The following is a 20192-nucleotide window of genomic DNA, read 5'->3' on the forward strand; positions in this document are numbered from 1 at the left end:
ACTATGGGGACATATGTCTGTGATGCTGTGATACTTTGTAGTTATAATTTATGCACAGCCGTTGCACATATTCACCAGTTAGATAGGTAGAAATATAGATAGACAGACATACAGATTAAGTATTTTTAGAGCGCCAACATATTGCACAGTACAGATGAATAGATAGACAGACAGACATATAGTTAGAAAGACGGACAGACAGACAGACAGACAGACAGACAGACAGACAGACAGACAGATAGATAGATAGACAGACAATGGTTATTTAAATTTGATAACCTGAAGTCAAACGATAAAGTTAAAAACAACATTTTAGCATCAACTGTTTCCCGTCCAAAAGTAAAGTCATAACAAACGTATTCATGTACTCACTTCAATCTCAATTGCTTCATGTAATTTTTTGCATGTTGCTGAGAATGTTTCAGAGGTTCCAAATTCGAAGTACCAAAATTTATTCTTCATTCTAAACAAAAAATAAAAATAAACTTTTATAAACATACAGTAAATAATACACTTTTGAATTAAGTATTGGCACTTTCACCCACGACTTTGCCTGAAATAGAAAATGTTATTTGACAACTGAAAATTTGTAATGAATTTATACATACTGAAAGTTGCTCAGAATTAGAATTTCTTCCATTAGGCAAAGTTTTATGGCATCCCAGTTAAGATTTGCCATCAGATTAGCAGGGCTAATCACTCATGCATTATACATTCCTTTGTGTTGCTAAATTATTCATTTATTATGCACAATTATGGACCATACCTAATTCAGAGCTGTATACAACTCAACAAACTCTTTCTGTGTGGCTAATTAAAGGATAAAATGGAAGCCCTTGAACAGATTCCTGTACAATTCCCTTTTTATAAAACAATACATTGTACAGTGGTATATTTAAATACACACTGCCTACATAAGCCAATATATTACATATTCCTCTTTAACTTACTGAATATAATTACTGATAACAGTACACTTTCTTTGGACTGACCCACATGTTGGAGCAGATGGAAGAGAAGAGAAGAGAGAAGCTCAAAATTATTTTAGTAAATGTATATTCATCTTAATAAGAGTCATCAAAAAAACAGAACTATTTCTGTCACCAACTACATTACTGGTCTCTTAGCTAAACTGTTTTTAACTCAGGACATACTACATTATCCAGAATTCCCTTTGGTGAAGCCTGTCCCCAGCACTGACGAATAGTGATGTGCGAATTTGCGAAAAATTCGCAAAACGGCGCCGGCGTCTCGTTTTTGACGCCAGCGCCTGTTTTTTTGACGCCGGCACCCATTTTTGATGCCGTCGTCCGTTTTTCGGAAAAAAATTTTTTGACTCCGGCGAATTTTTTGCCGCTAATTTTGGCGGGTGTTTTGCGAATTTATTTGCTGGCGGCAAATCGCGCAAATTCGCCGCAAATTCGCACCTGGCGAATAAATTCGCCCATCGCTACTGACGAATAAGGTAAAACCATTCTTTATAGAAGCCAAGAAAAAAAAAAGATATACTGTATATGTGGATCTTTCAGAGAGCTACGGGTCAGTTAAAATACACAAATTATTACAGTTCTAAATGTTGCAGATTCTTTACCACATTACATTATTGACTTTAGTTAACCTTTCATTGTGTACTGTTTTCTGTGACAGTTACAGAAACCTGAAACTGGAGCTTGACAAACATAACAGCATAGTAACATAGTCGTTGAAGCTAAAACACGTCAAAAAAATGTTTAACTTAAATTATTTCTGTTTGAATTTTAGATTATACATGGTATTGTGCAAATAAAGTCTGAACCTATCCTCAGTTTGCCTTCCTGAATACTGTCATATTTTACCTGTACTTTTATGTTTTTAATTCCTCAGCACATTTGCCTTATATTATCTGTATATATTTGTTTTCTTTATTACTGTGTCACTGGCTGAACTCATAGGGGGTTAGTTATCAAAATCCGAAAAGTTCTTACTATTTTCGGAAAACTACTCTGACCAAATCCACATTGACTTTGCCCCCCTATTTATCAATACTTTATCTGTATATTTCTCGATAACTCGATAAAATTGTGAAAAACATCAGGATCGTCTGAATTTGTCACAGAAAACTGCGTCTGCAATTTGCACTTGCTTAATTAATTTTCCCCGTTAAAAGTGTGATTTAGTTGAATTTAGTTTTAGTTGAGCTTTGTTTGCTGCCAGTTAGACGCACCTTACCAGAGATGGTCTGGACTCCTATAAAAAACCTGGTGACCCCCACTGACTCAAGCCCACTCCCCGTGCCTCTCCTTGATCTCCTCTCCTGGCCAAGACCACCTTGTGTATTTTAGGAATAAAGTTGCAGGTTGGGGGACCATCAGAGCGGGGTTGCGCCTCGGGTGGGGGGCATTGGAGGGGGGTTGTGCCTGGGGTGGGGGGGCCAAGGGGGTTTGAGAGCCCCTGACACAGCCACCCAGTGGGCCTTGGACTCCCAGTCCAACACTGCACCTTACAATATGAGGTTTGTCATGTGAATTATAATGTAACAATCCAATCTCATGAACTCAATTTCCATTATTTTAGTAGAATACCTTTTTTCTATTTAATGGCTCCTCTCACGACACCCTTCATATAGGAAGTCCCAGCTGCCAAGTCATTTTAAGGACAGAATACAATATATATTAATAAGGTATCACATGATTTATTTCTTGTTCACTATCCATTCCTTGTTTCATAATAACTACTCACCAAATTAATAATCTGCTGTGGTAATAGAAATAGTACAGACAGGAAAGATCCCGTAATTCTGTGATTATATTGTTGATGCTCTGCTTTTTTTATTATCTTATCTCTACATAGATATTGTTACGATTGGTATCCCAAACCCAGAACAATCCCCACTAGACAACCCTAAGTCCAGAACTTTCTGGGAAACAGGTTCCATACCTCTATCTACTGTACTGTATATTGAAGATGTTTACTTACTTGCCTGGAGAGAGGCCAGAGCTGATTTATTTTTGATTTTTCTAATTGTCTAAGGCATTAGAATTATTTATAGCAAATGCTACAGTCACTAATCCTAGTAATGTGATATTGCTTTCAAAGCTCAAAAGTCAATTTAATAATGAAAAGAACTCAAATCAGTGTTAACAAGCTATAGGAAAAAAACAGCTTCCTTAAATTAATATGTAAATAGAAAGTTAATAATAATAGTAAATGATAATATAATAATAATAATTCAAAGATTTTATTTGTAACATTTTTTATTGGAACAAAATAGAAAGTCAACCATGGTGATGTAAAAGATGTAATATGTACAGAGACAAACCCATGAAGAAAGAAAATATACAGATATGTTTGTTATTCTTTGAGTGACATTCAATAACCTTCTAAATTATTCAATTTAACCCTCAGTAACATACACACTAACTGAAGTTTGTATTTGAAACTTCCAGTCTCACATAGATCTTTTAAAATAACTTTTAGTTTCCTTTATAATAGAGGGTCTCTACAAATAAGTGGAATTTTTGAATTTGATTTTTAGCACTCCAGGTATGCGTTTTCATTGTTATAGTATATGAAATAATGCAGACATTATTTGAGCCTTACACACGTCAAATGACTGTGTCATCACCAAATGATTTATGATTGAATTGTTAGTTCTATCAACTTCTATTCGTGATGTTTCCCTGCCAGCTTAGTTTACACGCTATTGATGCATTGAAGTACTCGAGCCACACACCAATTGCACCTCTGTAGTAAATTGCAGTTGAAAGCAACTTGTGAATAGAGGTCTGGTGAGTTTGGATCATTAGACACAACTCATGTAAAGCCATGAATTGACTCTTTATGTAAGTTGCTAACTATGAGTTTGTTATAGCATAAAAAAGTAAATATAGTTAAAGTTCACTGGAAGAGTGAGGCTGTGAAATAACAACGTTCCCTCTAGATTCTGCCAGAACAGAGATGTTATTAAACAGCAGTAGAGTATTTCATAGCTAAAACCAGTAAAAAGGCTTATACATATGGAAAGCTTTGCTTTCATGAGGCTAACATCTCTGCAACCTTATATTTGTTTACATTAAAAAAATGTCAGAATAAAACTGAATGCTTTATTGTTGTAATCTATGGGACAACCTTTCCAAAGTCCATCATTGTAGCTGAGGATATTCAGTGTTGCTGCTGCCTACAGAGTGCATTCCAAAAATATGTCATTTTCACTTTGAATATTTATGCTAAACCTTCATTTAAATTAAATAATATATGGCAACATTTTAGTTTCCGGTTACCTCATCACCCCCTCCAACACAGATACACATACAATATTTGCACATATTTTTTTTGATAGGCCTTCAAACCTAGTGTATACATTTACCTGAAGAAGGAAATGGATTTCTTTATTTCTGCACTGCCATTCATATGAGTTAATTGTCTGGGCTGGTCTGCAGTGACTAAAAATATATGAAAGTAGGGTTTGCAGGCCATAAAGCACTGCTCAAAATAGCTGTAGCTGTTGTTGGTGTATCCCCAAAAAACATATAACATAAAGTGATCTCAAGGAAATCGCAGTACTGAAGATATGTTCAATCCTGCAGGCATCCCTTTCTCTTACTCTATTTCTGGAGTACATGCAGGCCCAGATTTATGGAAAGGCCACTAAGGCCTGGGCCTAGGGGCAGCAGGATTGTAGGAGGCAGCATGCTGCCCAGCCACACCCAAATTGGTTCAAAAACACTGGGGATGTGCAGGAGATACAATCATTTTTTAAATTTCCCCTGTGCCAATCCCCGTTGCTCCGGTCCCGATGATGAAAATTTGCACGAATAAAGGGGAGGTGACAGAGGTGACAAATGGCAGCGGGCCTAGGGGCGCCTGCTATTTAAATCTGGTCCTGAGTACATGTCCATGTCCCACTGGGGGCTTCTTTAATAGATGCAGCAGACTTGTGACTAAGAAATTGACGCCATTCTAACCCCAAAAAAGATTAGCGCAATTGTGCCAACTTCACATCAAAATTTAATGGCACACCAGGGGCACCCCCCACTCATGGCAGCGACTGCAGCCAAAACATGGTGAATTTCATCTGGAATTATACTTTGCCCACTGCATTGCATTCAGAAATAAAAAATATAAGAAGATTTATTTCATTCATATGTATTGATAGAATTATTGATACTGTAGGGGGTAACTTTAACCCTACTGAGAGGTTGAATATTGTGGAGGATCACAGAATTCTAGGATTAAACAAAACAACTTTTTTATACGAAACAGATTGTTTGCAAAGCTTTTTACTGAGTGGCATGCATATTAAAAGTAATTGTCTATTTATGTGTACTAGAGAAGGCTGAGATTCTCTACAAATTCTACTTTTAAATTGGTCTTGTGGTTTTTGGCAAGCATTCGGTTTGATAATTGAAGAGTCCAGTTTAAGCACCAGTAGAACACTGTGCCAAACAAGCTCACCGTGGTTACTAACTGAGTTCTAATTGAAGTGCTTGAACAAAATGTTACAAGATTGATTTGTACTTTATACCACAGTAATATACAATATCAACTAAATAAATATGTGAATGCTAAATAGAAGTTCTTATGCGAATGTGCACCCAAACACAGTTTTAAATTCTAAATACTTTATAGATCCAGAGTCAGCACTGGATATCACAGAAAAAATGGAGAAGTCTAGGCAGAAAATAGCCACATTGATATTAATGAGCTGAAAATGGGGACACACAAAGCCTTCCTTTGTATTAGAAAAAAAGTTGATTAGATTACTAATGATTTTATACATATTTTATACATATTTTTAACATATGTGCAAAAACAGCTGCAAACTTCATATGGAGAGGATGTGTGCCATGTCATGTAGCATGTAGCATAAACATAGTAACTTCTAGATTTCTTAAGCCCCATCAGCTATTGTCAGTAAGGATAAAGGCACAGTTAGCTATAATATCGGCAGTAGGATTATTTGTATTTTACAGCTGTTCTTGACCACCATTATTAAGCCAATAGAGGAGAATAGCATTCCAGCTCAAAATGCTTTTAGTAGTTTAGCAGCCCAATACATGATAGGGAAAACATAGTGGTGGTGTGTTAAAAATCTGCAGTTATAGATAGTATTCCAAATAGTACTAAACTGGTGAAAAAGTTTTGGTCTTCAAGTAAAGTTTGTTATTATGGATAAAGAACTCATAACATGATCTGACAAGCAAAGACGTCTGAACTATTTCATATTGACACTGAAGGACCTGCAATTTACATGTATGGGTTAGATAAATATTTCCCCTGTTTTTCTGTCTTTGACTAGGGTTGGCGAATTTTTTTGCTTTGTTTCACTGTGAGAATGAAACCCCTAGACTTGTATGGTGGCGCGCGTCAAAAAAAAATTTTGACGCCCATAGACTTTAATGGACGTCGGCGACATTTTGCTGGCGGCAAATTTTTGGCAAAGCGAAATGGCTCAAATTTGCCCAACCCTATCTGTGACATCATCCAGCCCAGTTACAAACTGAAGAGCCATCCAATTGGCTGGGCACCCCAGTACATCTTTGGGAGAGGGGGAGTGCCTGACTTTGGAGCCGAATGTACAAGGTTTCCAACAGAGTTTATAAACAAACGCCTGCTGCAGCAGCCAGAGAGATTCAGATCTTTGGAGTGTGACAGTGCTGCTTGAAAGGATTTTCCAGGGAGAAGGAAAGGGCTGCATTTTGCTCTGCTTTGATAAAGTATTTGAGCATCAGGTAGAGCCAGTTTCTATCTCCTGCCTGTGGATATTTTGGCCACTGTCTGTTTCCCCATGGTGAGGACAGGTCTTGCTCGTGTACCTGCCACGTGGGAGAGACTACTACTTTCAAAGGGAAAGGTACCTTGGGGTAGGTAGCACTACCTGGGGACATAAGAGCTCTTGGGGAAGGGACATTGAACTGACCAGATTTATTCTACATTTATCCACCCGGTGTGGAGTGTGGGTCTGTGGTATTGAAAGACTGTGCCAGTGGTTGATAGACCACACAGGTTCCCCAGAATAAAAGTGATATTGTGTGATTTGCATTTACAGTTACTAAATACAGTTTATATAAAATTTATATTTGTTCTTTTGCAAACTGTGTGTGTTTTATTTTTCCTAGTGGAAATCCCCTGAGGTATGCTCTTCAGTAGTGATGGGTGAATAAATTCAGCAGATAAATTTGCAGCAAATTTCCATGTTTTGCCGCAATTTGCCAGAGAAAAATCTGCCATGTCAAAAAGAATTGCAGGGTGTCAAAATAGTTTAATGCATTTGGACCAAATAGTTGCGCATATAAAAATTGTCGCTCACATCAATATACCTTGATTTCAGACACTATATAGTACATAGCTCGAGAAAATTATATCATGAATAATTTTTCTCTAACCAAATATAATGTTGCTTTGCATGATTCATCATGTCAATTATTCTAAGCAAGTGCACAGCTAGTATACTTACTGCTGCTTACAGCTTTAAAAAGCAAATTACCTATAATTCTTTTGAGTGAAATCAATCAAAGGTCTGTTAAATTAGGCTGCTTGTTTGCTTGATTCTGGCAATACAGCACTAAAACTGTACTTGAGCCCTTCTCCACTATTAAGACCTAAATGTACTGGAAAGCTAATCAATATCTCCAGTAGTCTTCTGGCTATTATTTAGCCAGTTGTTATGGATTTTCTCAGCCCCACTACAAGTCTTGGGGCTTACCTTAATCTAAGAAGAATGATAATACATTCTGTTACATGGTCTGTATCAATAGGACACTTATTTGAGTTAAAAGTTAATGATATTTCATGTAACCATTTATTATAGCAATACACTGACACTATATCATTTATAAAGCCAAAAGGATAAACTGATCAGACTTTTATTAGCCTTATTTAGACTGATGGTTTGATAAACGCAATAAGAGGGAGTAATAAAAATGAGCATTACACTTCTTACTGTCACCTTGGAATTTTTTCCTTCAATTCAAAATGTTCCTTTGTGAATAACTGTAGTTAAGATCCTACATAAAATATAATACCAACAGCTTAATTTGCTGTTAATATCTTGTCCATGTAAATGTGTCATACTTTGAAGCTGCACAGACAAATAGTTAGTATCATTTAATAAATTTAATAACAATATAAATTACATTTAGGGGGTTATTTATTAAAGGGCATGTAAAGGCAAAAAACAAAAAATCCCATTTTTACTTTCTTTAATGAAAAAGAAACCTATATCTAATATACTTTGATTAAAAAATGTGTACCGTTTTTATAAGAAGCCTGACTGTATGCAGTGAAATTCTCCCTTCATTTACTGCTGTGGATAGGAATTGTCAGACGGTCCCTAACTGCTGAGCAGGGAAACAATCATACTTATGAACAGCAGGGGGAGCCCCCACCTTACTTACCAGCCATGCAGAACTCAAGCAGCTTTGTTTATGACGATCCCTAAGCAGCTCAGACCACACTGAGCATGTGCACAGTCTTAGTCTTGCAAAGATGTTTAACAAAGTTACAAGATGGTGACCCCCTGTAGCCAACTTTGAAAGCATAAATTATTTGTTTGATTAGGCTTGTGGTGCAGTAAGTTCATGTTTATATTTAGTATACAAAATACAGCATTTCTAGCCTTATTCTATTTTAGACTTTACATGCCCTTTAAAGTTCGAATGCCAATTTTTTTTTTTTGGAATTTATTAAACCCAGAGGGTTATAAAAATCTGAATAAAAAAGTACTCCAACTTTGTGGTTTTAAGGGCATCAAATCCAAAATATTTGTACAAAGTCGAAGGATTCCTGTCTTTTAACCAGAGGTGCGCACAGAAGTAGCATACAGAGCAAGAATATGTGGGTACAGGTTGGTTGCATGTCCAACAAAGGCCACGTTGGGTGCTGTTTAATGTTTTGGATGTTTACTCTTGCACATGACTAGCCTGCTTCACCAGTGACATTTTTATAGTCACAGCCCTCTTGCCATCTCTTACTCTTAAAGCATCCTGTCTCAATGCTGTAGCCCAGGTACTAGGAATTGTGGGGCTACATTTGATGTTTGCACATATAATTAAAATGGTTACATGAAGAATTTGTGGTTCATAATAAGAATGTAACATAGATCATGTTAATAGCAAACAAATTAGATACTTTGATTACATGCAGTGCAAAATCCGATATACCAGAAAATATTGCTATTTTTCCATTTGGAAATGAGCCTTGAGTACAAAATGGCCTCCAAGTATTGTAATGCTAATGATGATATACTAAAGTAAAACGTAAGTCTGTTAATATATGTAGCAATCAGTTTAATGCAGCAATATCTGCCATATATGAAGTACTTGAAACAAAAGAATAACAAATATCAATTAAAAGCTGCAAGTGGCCACATCCAAGCTGTTATTAATTAACTGTAAATAGGGATGTCGCGGACTGTTCTGCGGCGAACTTGTTCGCGCGAACATCGGCTGTTCGCGTCCGCCGCAAGTTCGCGAACGTCGCGCGACGTTCGCCAATAGGCGTTCGCGTCAAAATCGTTCGACCATTCGACCATTCGGTCGCTAAAATCGAACGATTTTCGTTCGATTCGAACGAAAATCGTTCGATCGAACGATTAAAATCCTTCGATCGTTCGAATCGAACGATTTTCGGATGTTCGAAGTTCGCGAACTGTTCGCGAACTGTTCGCATTTTTTGCCGGTGTTCGCGAACGGCGTTCGCGAACACATTATCGGCGATTCGCTACATCCCTAACTGTAAACAATTACAGCAATAATTTTCGCAGAATCTTTACAGATATAGACACAAGACATGTGAAATACCTTTTGTCATTTTAATTATGTCTCATTAGTCAGCTTGGCAGTAACTTAAATAATGTGTATTTTATTTAAAAATGCCTTTTTTATAATATAAAAGAGTAGCAATAGTTCAACGCTCATCCCAAATGCTTCCGATCCCCAGATATTAAGGAGGTTATTTATCAAAATCTGAAAAGTTCTCACTATTTTTTTTATAACGACTGAAATTTTTTCAAAAATTTCTTCTGCGGGAAAAAACTTGATTGTGAAAAAATCCGCACTTTGAAAAACAACCCCCTAAATGTACATATATACATATAAATGAATGTATTATGGTCTAATTGGTGCGAATGGGCTAAAACGAAATGAATACATATATGTGGTGTTTCTTGTATTATAGGTTCTTAATTTGTAAGTTAAATCAGAGCCTTTCATTATATTTTATGTAGAAAAAACAGATATTGAATCTGCCAAAATATTGTTGATGCTAACACACTTATGCCATGAATCGTTGATAGATCATCTCTACTCTAACTGTCTGAATCCAACAAAAGTCAACAGCTTAAAATGCACTACTGGCAGCACAGTTTTTAGGTTACAAATAATTGATATCAAAAAAGCTAGAAAATTTCTATGAAAAAAAATTGGGCATCCACTCCAGTTTAAACATATGTTTATATGAAACTGTCAAAAAATAAATAATAATTATCAACTGCAAATTATTTTAGAATTCCATCATCAACATCATACTAAAAGGTAATTCTCAAGGGGAACTGCCACTTTAACTTAACTGATAAAACTCACCCTAATGCATGTGCATGTGATTGGGAAATGAGATTATAAGCTTCACTGAGGCAAGGTCCGATGTGAAAGATTAAACATTCTTTGTAAAACTCTGGGTTCTATTTATAAAGCATCAAAGTACTGAAGTAAAACCTGTAGAATATTGCAGATTTATGGTTTTCCCACCTTTGTCTATTAACAAAACCTCTAGATTTCATTCTATTACTAACATAGACCAAAACATAGACCAATTACTGACATAGATCAAAACATCATTAAAATGTGTTGGCTCAAGTCTGTCGAAATTCTATTCTTTAGGTAGTGATTTTATATTTTGGAATGAAAAAAGCATCAATATTCTCCCACTATTAAATACCAATGAAATAATGGGATGTCAGTAAGATTTTGCAACATAAAATACATATCTATTGCTCTATCACATAAATGATTTTGACATATCAAATTTAATGGAAAAATTTTAAAGCTGTATAAATATATGAAAGGAGTTAGTAAGCGTTATAACGTTAATGCTAAACTAGGGTCGTTAGTACCTTTTCTTCAAATGTTCAGGGTTTCAGGGTTTGAATATCTTATGTTTTGCCATATTTGTGTTCTGCTTCTGTTTTGTGTCTTATGTCATCATACAGGTTTGTGATCCATTATCCAGAAACTTGTTATCCAGAAAGCTCGGGGTGGCCACCTCCCTTAGACTCCATTTTATTTAAATAATCCAAATTTTTAAAAATAATTTCCTTTTTCTCAGTAATAAAACAGTACCTTGTACTGGATCCCAACTAAGATATAATTAATTCTTATTAGGGGCAAAATAATCATATTGGGTTTATTTAATGTTTAAATTATTTTTAGTAGACAAAGTATGGAGATCCATTCCATATACGGAAAACCACAGGTCCCAAGCATTCTCGATAACAGGTCCCATACCTGTACTCTACCAAAATAATATAAGACTCTATAACACCTGAAATGCAAAAAGGTCTGTTGAAAGTATATTGGAACAATAACTAATCACTGACATTTCTGTGTGTGTGTGTGTGTATATATATATATATATATATATATATATATATATATATATATATATATATATATATATATATATATATATATATATATATATAATCATTGTGAAAAATTACATTATAAGCCACATTTCCATTAGGAGCAAAGGTCTGTTGAAAGGCTTGCTATTAAAATGTTGGCAAATTTTCCTCTCAGACAACCTTGAATTAAGTAAAAAAACAACTTGTGGTGCAAAGATGCTGTAAGAAAATCTATATTGATGGCTGAGCAAATACATCAGTAATATTCTAATGGGGTAAGCTAATTCTGTTTATAGAAAGTAACACAGGTAAAAGGTGGCATTGACCTTCAACCTCTAGATATGGCTGCAATGCTCTTTAAGGTATATTATTATGAGAAAATAAGCAGCTAATCAACTGGTTATTGATCGTTAACTTCAAGTCAAGGTCAGTGAATGCACTCAAAGCAGAGAGCTCTCTGGATGCTGGAGAAACGGCCAATTTGGTTTGCAGAGTAGCATGTTATTAATTATCAGTGACAGCTACAGTAAATGTTAAACCTTTCTAGAATAGAATAAATGTATTTACAAATATAATTAGTGTAGCAGAAACAGTTTAGCAGAGTAACATGATTCTTATAAATTATATCTAAGATCATAGTCCTTATGGCTGCTGCAGTCTAAATATATATTTTGCCTCTGCTTATAAATTGTTCTTATATATCCTTTTTATTATAAAGAATATATAAAAGTAAACAGAACAGTATTTTCACACTGTATAGAGGTATGATATTTATTATCCAGCATTCTTGGCATTCAGGGTTTCAAGGATAAGGGACCTTTCCACAATGTGAAGTACAGGTATGGGACCTGTCATCCAGAATGCCTGGGACCAGGTGTTTTCTGGATAAAGGATCTTTCAGTAATTTAAATCTCCATACTTTGTCCACTAAAAAATTATTTCAACAACCCAATTGTATTGTTTTACCTCTTATAACAATACATTATATCCTAGTTATTATCACGTATAAGGTACTGTTTTATTATTACAGAGAATAAGAAAATCATTTTTAAAAATATATAAAATGTGAATTTTTTCATTAAAAGTAGTCTGTGGGAGATAGCCTACTCATAATTCAGAGCTTCTTGGATAATGGGTTTCCGGATAATGTACCATTTACTACCACTACAGCTAAAAAAAGTAATCATGTAAAAACCCCAGCAGGATCTTTTTCTTCCAAAAATACAGGTTCATAATAGTTTGAGTAACCTCAAGTAGAAGTGTTGTATTACAGAAAACAGCAACAACAAAAAATTGTCCAAAGTTAAGACTTGTCTGTCCAAATAGGGATAGGCTATAGAAAATGGCATTGCATTCTTTGAGAGATTTCATGATAGCAGGATTCCAGATAATAAATAGGATGCAAGTCATGTTTTTTTTACCCACAATTCAGCATATCCCCCATAATTTCAGAGTAATGCTTAAATGTAAATTAGACCCAGTTGTGGTTAAATTTTTTGGTCTCCAGATTTCTGGTGCTCTACATCAGTATGCACCCAATTCTTTAGGCACAATTGACACAGGCCTCTGGGGGAACACTGGAGCTATTGACACCTTCAAGGTGGTGTAGCTCCAGGTTTTCCTGTGTCACTGGGTGCACTACATGTGATTCACAATAGAGGGCAGGATGGAGTTAGTGTCTCCAAGAAAGGGCAAGAAGGCACTCCACTTTAGAAGCAGTAGTGGCATTAATGGCAGTGGCATAACTAGATATTACAGCGCCCAGTGTCGGACTAGGCCAGAGGGAAACCGGGAAAAAAACTGGTGGGCCCCAGGCTCTTGTGGGCCCCGCCAGCCCAGATCCGCTTCTGAATGGCGCGACCCCTCTTTGTCGGGGGTTGCGGTGAAATAAAAATTTAGCATGTGCGCACTGATGGGCCGCCGTGCACGTGCGCACTGACGTCACGCTGCACGCATACTTGGAAACCCGGCACCGTGTGCGCCTATGGACAAACGCGACACGGTGCTCGGAAGAGGCGAGGGGGGCCCTGGGGCAGTAGCCCCGGTGGGCCCCAAGCCCCCCAGTCCGACCCTGACTGTGCCCCACAGAAAATCCAGTTTAGGGACACAAAATAGTGGAAAGTTGACTTCTATATATTTATATTACACATTAATTAGGGCCTCACTGGGAACTTTACATTGGTTTTCCCCCAATGAATGGCATATATTCACACAACAATTAGCCTTGGTGATTGCAACTGTGTTTAGCAATTTCAAACAAGCCCTCATATTCATAGCTGTACTGTAATAGTAATTTGGGAAATAACAGGAAAATAATATAAAAAATTATCATTAATTATTAACTTAATGTTCCCATTGTGCCAGTTAAAATAAAAACACATTTCATTCTACATCACTGGAAAGAATTATTAGGTAATCCTGCATTTGTTAAAACATTTAAAGTGGTGCCATCATCCCAAAAATGGGTTTGTTTTTTCAATTTAGAGGCCCTTTTATCAACATTCTCATTTTGGAGGTTTTAAAAACCACAATTAAACTAATTTCTTCATAAAAACATGAATGCCACGTAATTTATTAAAACAGCCTAATATAAAAAACATGATGCAGAACTAATCTGAATACTAATATGAAACCTCAAAATCCTCAAAATTTGTGTGGAAATTACAAACTAAAACAAATCACCAAACCTCTAAAAGCTCAAATTAAAGAAAGATTCTACAGTTGGAAAAAAACAAATCTCATTGATTTCTGCATGACCATGACAGGATTTAGCAGGTGAAAATTTGAATTCGCGGTTTTTCGTATTTTATTACGTTTTGGTGGTTTAAACTATAAGCCACGATTTTTTAGTGCTAAAAGAGACGATTCAGTAAAACAAACAAAATACGAACATTAGTAAATTAATCCCTTGATGTTTATTCCCTTGTAATTAGTTCTGTCCTTTAATCTTTTATTAGATCAAGTTTGGTTTAGTAAAATTGAATCTTATATAGAAGCCAAGTAGCTTCACACATAAAAAGACTTGAATTAAAAGATAAAATATTCATAAAAAAGTTCTCTGCACCCTCCAGGTACACTAATGCTCTAATTTGACATCTGAATGTAATATGTGGTTAAAAACAATTAACAAAATAAGGTAGGATTCGTGAATTTGTGGATTAGCAATAATCTATTTTTAAGTAATACTGAGATCTGCTAATCCTACTTGTGACACAGGGTTCATTTGCTAATTGGATGAAATAGGACATTGTACTGTTGCACATGCTGAGATAGAAAGGCTTCATAATCCAAATATAAACATCATAGTTAATTGAATATTTTATATTCATAGTGCTATGAATACTGTATATATATATATATATATATATATATATATATATATATATATATATATATACATACATACAGTTAGGCCCATATTTCTTTGGACAGAGACAATTTTTTTTCTAATTTTTGTACATTACCACAACGAGTTTAAAATGAAACAACTCAGATGCAGTTGAACTGCAGACTTTCAACTTTAATTCAGTGGGTTGAACAAAAAGATTACATACAAATGTGAGTAACTTAAACCGTTTTTTTAACACAATCACTTCATTTCAGGGGCTCAAAAGTAATTGGACAAATTAAAAAACTGAAAATAAAATGTTCATTTCTAATACTTGGTTGAAAACTCTTTGCTGGCAATGACAGCCTGAAGTCTTGAACTCATGGACATCACCAGATGTATATATATATATATATATATATATATATATATATATATATATACACAAACACATTTGGGTCTGTTGGAGCATGTTGGTTCTCACTTGAATTAAAAAAAATACAAATTAATTGCAGATATTCAAAGTTTGAGGCCTCTTGTTTAGGAATCTTGATCTTTCCTTATGCAGATGCAGCAAATCGGTCTAATTACTCATCATCAGCCCCATGCTGACTGAAGGTCTTAAAAGGGAATTATGAAAAAATATCAAGTTCAGACTTTACTCAAGTTAATTTCTATGTCATTCTTTCTTTTATAAAGCCCTTCATTGTGAGTGTGTGTGTGTGTGTGTGTGTGTGTGTGTGTGTGTGTGTACTCTTATTCTTATTAAAAACCTAGACACCTGTTATAAACCACAATCTGATGGATGGTAATAAAAAAGTGAAAGGGAGTATGGGGTAAAGCTTCCTGTTTCCCTGTCCTTCTTTTTTCTCTATCATTTTCAACATCTGTTCTAATAAAATGCTTCTTTCTCTGTCCACTTTCCTAATATAATGATTAATGGGTGAATCTGCCCCATTTTACCAAAAATTCACAAAATATGGAAAATTTGCAAAACACATTGAAGTTAATGGGCTTTTTTTGCAGCCTGCAGTGACTTTTTTGTTGCAATGACTTTTCAATAAATAATACATTGGAGTGTATGGGTGTTTTTTAACTTTGAAACCTGGCTAAAAATTTTGCCCATCACTAAATATGATAAATACAAACCAGTATCCCTCCCATCCCTCAACAATACCCCTTCCCTTTCCTAATTCTTTCACTCCATTTAGCCCTTCTACTCCTTTTCCCTTCCAAGAGCTTTTACATATGTGTATCCCTAAAATTTTGAGATATGCATAACTATGCATAACTTAATCAAATGTAATTCTAAGCAACTTTCCAATAAACATTATTTACAAATTGTTTTGCAAATCTAATTGTTAATAAAAGTTTTTTTCTACTAGTCCTTTGCTAATCTCAGCATTGTGAATTCTGACTATATGCACCATCAAAACAATGTTGCAGTAGTCATCTCCCCCCACCAAGCCTTCAGTTCCCACAGTGCTTTGTATGTTCAGTTATTTACAGACCTGTAAATAGGGATGTAGCGAACCACCGATAATGTGTTCGCGAACGCCGTTCGCGAACACCGGCAAAAAATGCGAACAGTTCGCGAACAGTTTGCGAACTTCGAACATCCGAAAATCGTTCGATTCGAACGATCGAAGGATTTTAATCGTTCGATCGAACGATTTTCGTTCGAATCGAACGAAAATCATTCGATTTTAGCGATTGAATGGTCGAATGGTCGAACGATTTTGACGCGAACGCCTATTGGCGAACGTCGCGCGATGTTCGCGAACTTGCGGCGGACGCGAACAGCCGATGTTCGCGCGAAACAAGTTCGCCGCCGAACAGTCCGCGACATCCCTACCTGTAAATAGAAACATGCAAGAGGAATGCAAGACATTGCAAAGAAATGGAGTCTTAGCTAACTACTGCAATAATATTTCAATGGTAAAGGTAAAATGTTATTTATTTATGCCAGTGCCCTGCGCAAAGTGCAATTTTGGATGCATTTTCCCCCAAAATTCCAGCATAATTGTGAGTGCTAGAAGGGGTTGCATTTAATGCATCACAATATGCATAGTTGCACTTGCATTTTGAAACAAATTGTTGCAACTGCTGCACACATGGATTCAGGCCACTGTGGAAACCCTGCAGTTACCTCTAGCTAGAAGGTTTGGTTGTAGGTCCAGGGTTTCCCTGCATCAATACACGCACTTATATGTGATTCACGGCAGGAGGCAAGATGGAAGCACAAGCACAGAATGTGGCTATACAGAATTGCATGCAGAAGCTTTGGATGGAGGGAACTTTAAAGGAGAAGGAAAGGTTAAAACTAAGAAAGCCTTATCAGAAAGGTCCATCTAAATATACCAGTAAATCCCCAAAGTAGTGCTGCTCTGAGGCCCCTGTCAAAAGAAACAGTGCATTTCTTTCCTTCTGTTGTGTACACATGGGCTTCTGTATCAGACTTCCTGCCTTCAGCTTAAACCTCATTGCCCTGGGCAAGAGCATGCTCAGTTTGCTCCTCTTCCCCCTCCCCTCCCTTCTCTACTGTAATCTGAGCCCAGAGCAGGGAGAGACTCAGGCAGGAAGTGATGTCACACCACGTTAATACTGCAGCTCCTATCCTAAACAAACAGAGAGTTTCTAGAGCTTTTTACTCAGGTATGGTAAAACATTCTACAGAATAAATATAGCATTTTAGCTTGCACTATTGCAGCTAATCTATTGGCAATAAAATGCCTCCGTAGCTTTCCTTCTCCTTTAAGGAATGACGTCAATATATGAATTTAGTGACATTTTATCATGTCATATATGAACCCTGTAGTCAGGACCAGCAGTGCAGAAAATAGCAGAGAACAGCAAGGAAAGCAAGATGCTATTTTCAATACATATTACATTTACAAATGGCTTCAATATAATAAGAAATGCAAATAATATATACTGAAAAGTTGCTTAGAATTATGTTTGCTTTCATAATGCAAAATTTATATTAGGTTTTCAACTAGAAACTCTGAGCTTACATGTACATAGATAAATGATGTCATCTTTTATAAATACCATCATTATCTGTATTTTCTCTTTCAACAGTAAGATGAAAAACTGTAAGTTTATTCTATAACAATCGTGATTTTAATTGTTTGAGGGCTACTGAAATCCTTTCATTTGATGAACAGATATTTGATATTACAATGTTCTTTCTCAATATGCACTGCTTGGCAATCATTGAGCTTGCTGAAAAATAAAGGAGTCTTTTTGTACTGTTAAGGCTTCTGGTAATTATTGTCATTGTCTCATCAGTGGTTTGTTTACAGCAAAGAAGGGTGACAGGAACACTGGGATGCTCTGTCAAAGACATCAGCTGATGAAAACTTATTGTCATATGAGCGGCCTTTCTTCTCAACAACAAATTATTGTTTTATCATCCCAAATGTAAGGTTCTATATAATATTTTTATTTAGTAAATGTGCTTTATATATATAGGCCTAGATGTATAGGGATGGATGATATATATACCTCTCCAACTATAGTCAGGTGATCCCACTGGTGTCTAATAAAAGGGCAGCCAAGTTTGGGAGTTTTACTTTGAAAGCAGCTAGTAAGTTGCAGGTAAAACGTATTCGTCCCTTTTATAAAATGTATAATTAAACCATAGAATTCTTAATGAATCAGATGAAAATTGAGCATAGGACTGGCCAGATATGGGATGACTTTGACGTAGTTGGCCAGCTTAAATATATTGCAATATATGGACAAACAATCCCTGTTTTGTTTAAAGGGTAAGGCATTTTTCAGTAGCAGTATGCACAAAATGTCTCTGTCTTAAATATATTGATAATGGGTTGAGTGCAGAGGAATCTTGCATTTGTCTATATATATATATATATATATATATATATATATATATATATATATATATATATATATATATATATATATATATATATATATATATATATATATATATATATATATATATATATATATATATATAGGACCAGAGAGTAGCACGCACACCGTATCTTCTTTACTCCAAAGGATTTATTTAGAATACAAAAAGCATTTACATCGGTTATACATCGACGTTTCGGTTGTATTCTACAACCTTTATCAAGATATCTTCTTTTTGGAGTAAAGAAGATACGGTGTGTGTGCTACTCTCTGGTCCTGTACAACGTTCAACTACAGCACAGCACCCAACATTTACTTAACAGCAGATAGCGTGTGCGGATTTTGGAGTCTTTTATATATATATATATATATATATATATATATATATATATATATATATATATATATATATATATATATATATATATTAAATTAATAATGTTTCAGCTCAGTTCCAGAACCTTTCCAGAGCTAAACATTGCTTTTTAATTTGGGGCAATACGGGGCATTGGCTAGCACTGCTACCTTGCAGCATTAAAGGGATACTGTCATGGGAAAACATGTTTTTTTCAAAACACATCAGTAAATAGTGCTGCTCCAGCAGAATTCTGCACTGAAATCGTTTCTCAAACAGATTTTTTTTATATTTCATTTTGAAATCTGACATGGGGCTAGACATATTGTCAGTTTCCCCTGTGCCCCAATCATGTGACTTGTGCTCTGATCAACTTCAGTCACTCTTTACTGTTGTACTGCAAGTTGGAGTGATATCACTCCCTCCCTTTCCCTCACCAGCAGCCTAACAACAAAACAATGGGAAGGTAACCAGATAGCAGCTCCCAGGTTGATCTACAAACAGCACTCAATAAGAAAAATCCAGGTCCCACTGCAACACATTCAGTTACATTGAGTAGGAGAAACAACAGCCTGACAGAAAGCAGTTCCATCCTAAAGTGCTGGCTCTTTCTAAAAGCACATGCCAAAATGACCTGACATGACTGCCTACACACCAATATTACAACTAAAAAAAATAAACTTGCTAGCTCAGGAATGAGATTTTATATTGTAGAGTGAATTATTTGCAGTGTATACAGTGTAATTTAGAAACAAAAATGACATCATAAAAATCGTGACAGAATCCCTTTAAGGTCCTATGTGTGATTCCATTTGATTGCAGTGGCTTTCTGCATGGAGTATGACCATTTTTGTTTGTTGGCTCTTCATAAAGTTGACTATAGTGTGTGCACACGTGTTAGGATGATATTTGGGTCAAGTACTGATGTAAAATCTCTGTAAGGCACTGCAGAATATGTTGGCACTATATAAAGGAAAATGATAATCTATATATACTCATATACCGCTGAAAAATTGTGCCAACGTATA

At 35.7% G+C, this 20192-nt stretch overlaps 1 protein-coding gene across 1 annotated transcript in view; it reads right to left on the bottom strand.

Moving 5' to 3' along the window:
• The window catches only part of dgkb.S (diacylglycerol kinase beta S homeolog), a 267377-nt gene that overhangs the window by 93294 nt on the left and 153891 nt on the right, over positions 1–20192 (bottom strand). Inside the window, exon 21 of the mRNA XM_041567492.1 lies at positions 373–463. Within this exon, the coding sequence (XP_041423426.1) occupies positions 373–463 (91 nt within the window). The remainder of the gene's footprint in view (positions 1–372; positions 464–20192) is intronic.

The sequence above is a fragment of the Xenopus laevis genome, chromosome 6S (assembly GCF_017654675.1).
Source record: "Xenopus laevis strain J_2021 chromosome 6S, Xenopus_laevis_v10.1, whole genome shotgun sequence".
Classification (NCBI taxonomy): Eukaryota; Metazoa; Chordata; class Amphibia; order Anura; family Pipidae; genus Xenopus; species Xenopus laevis.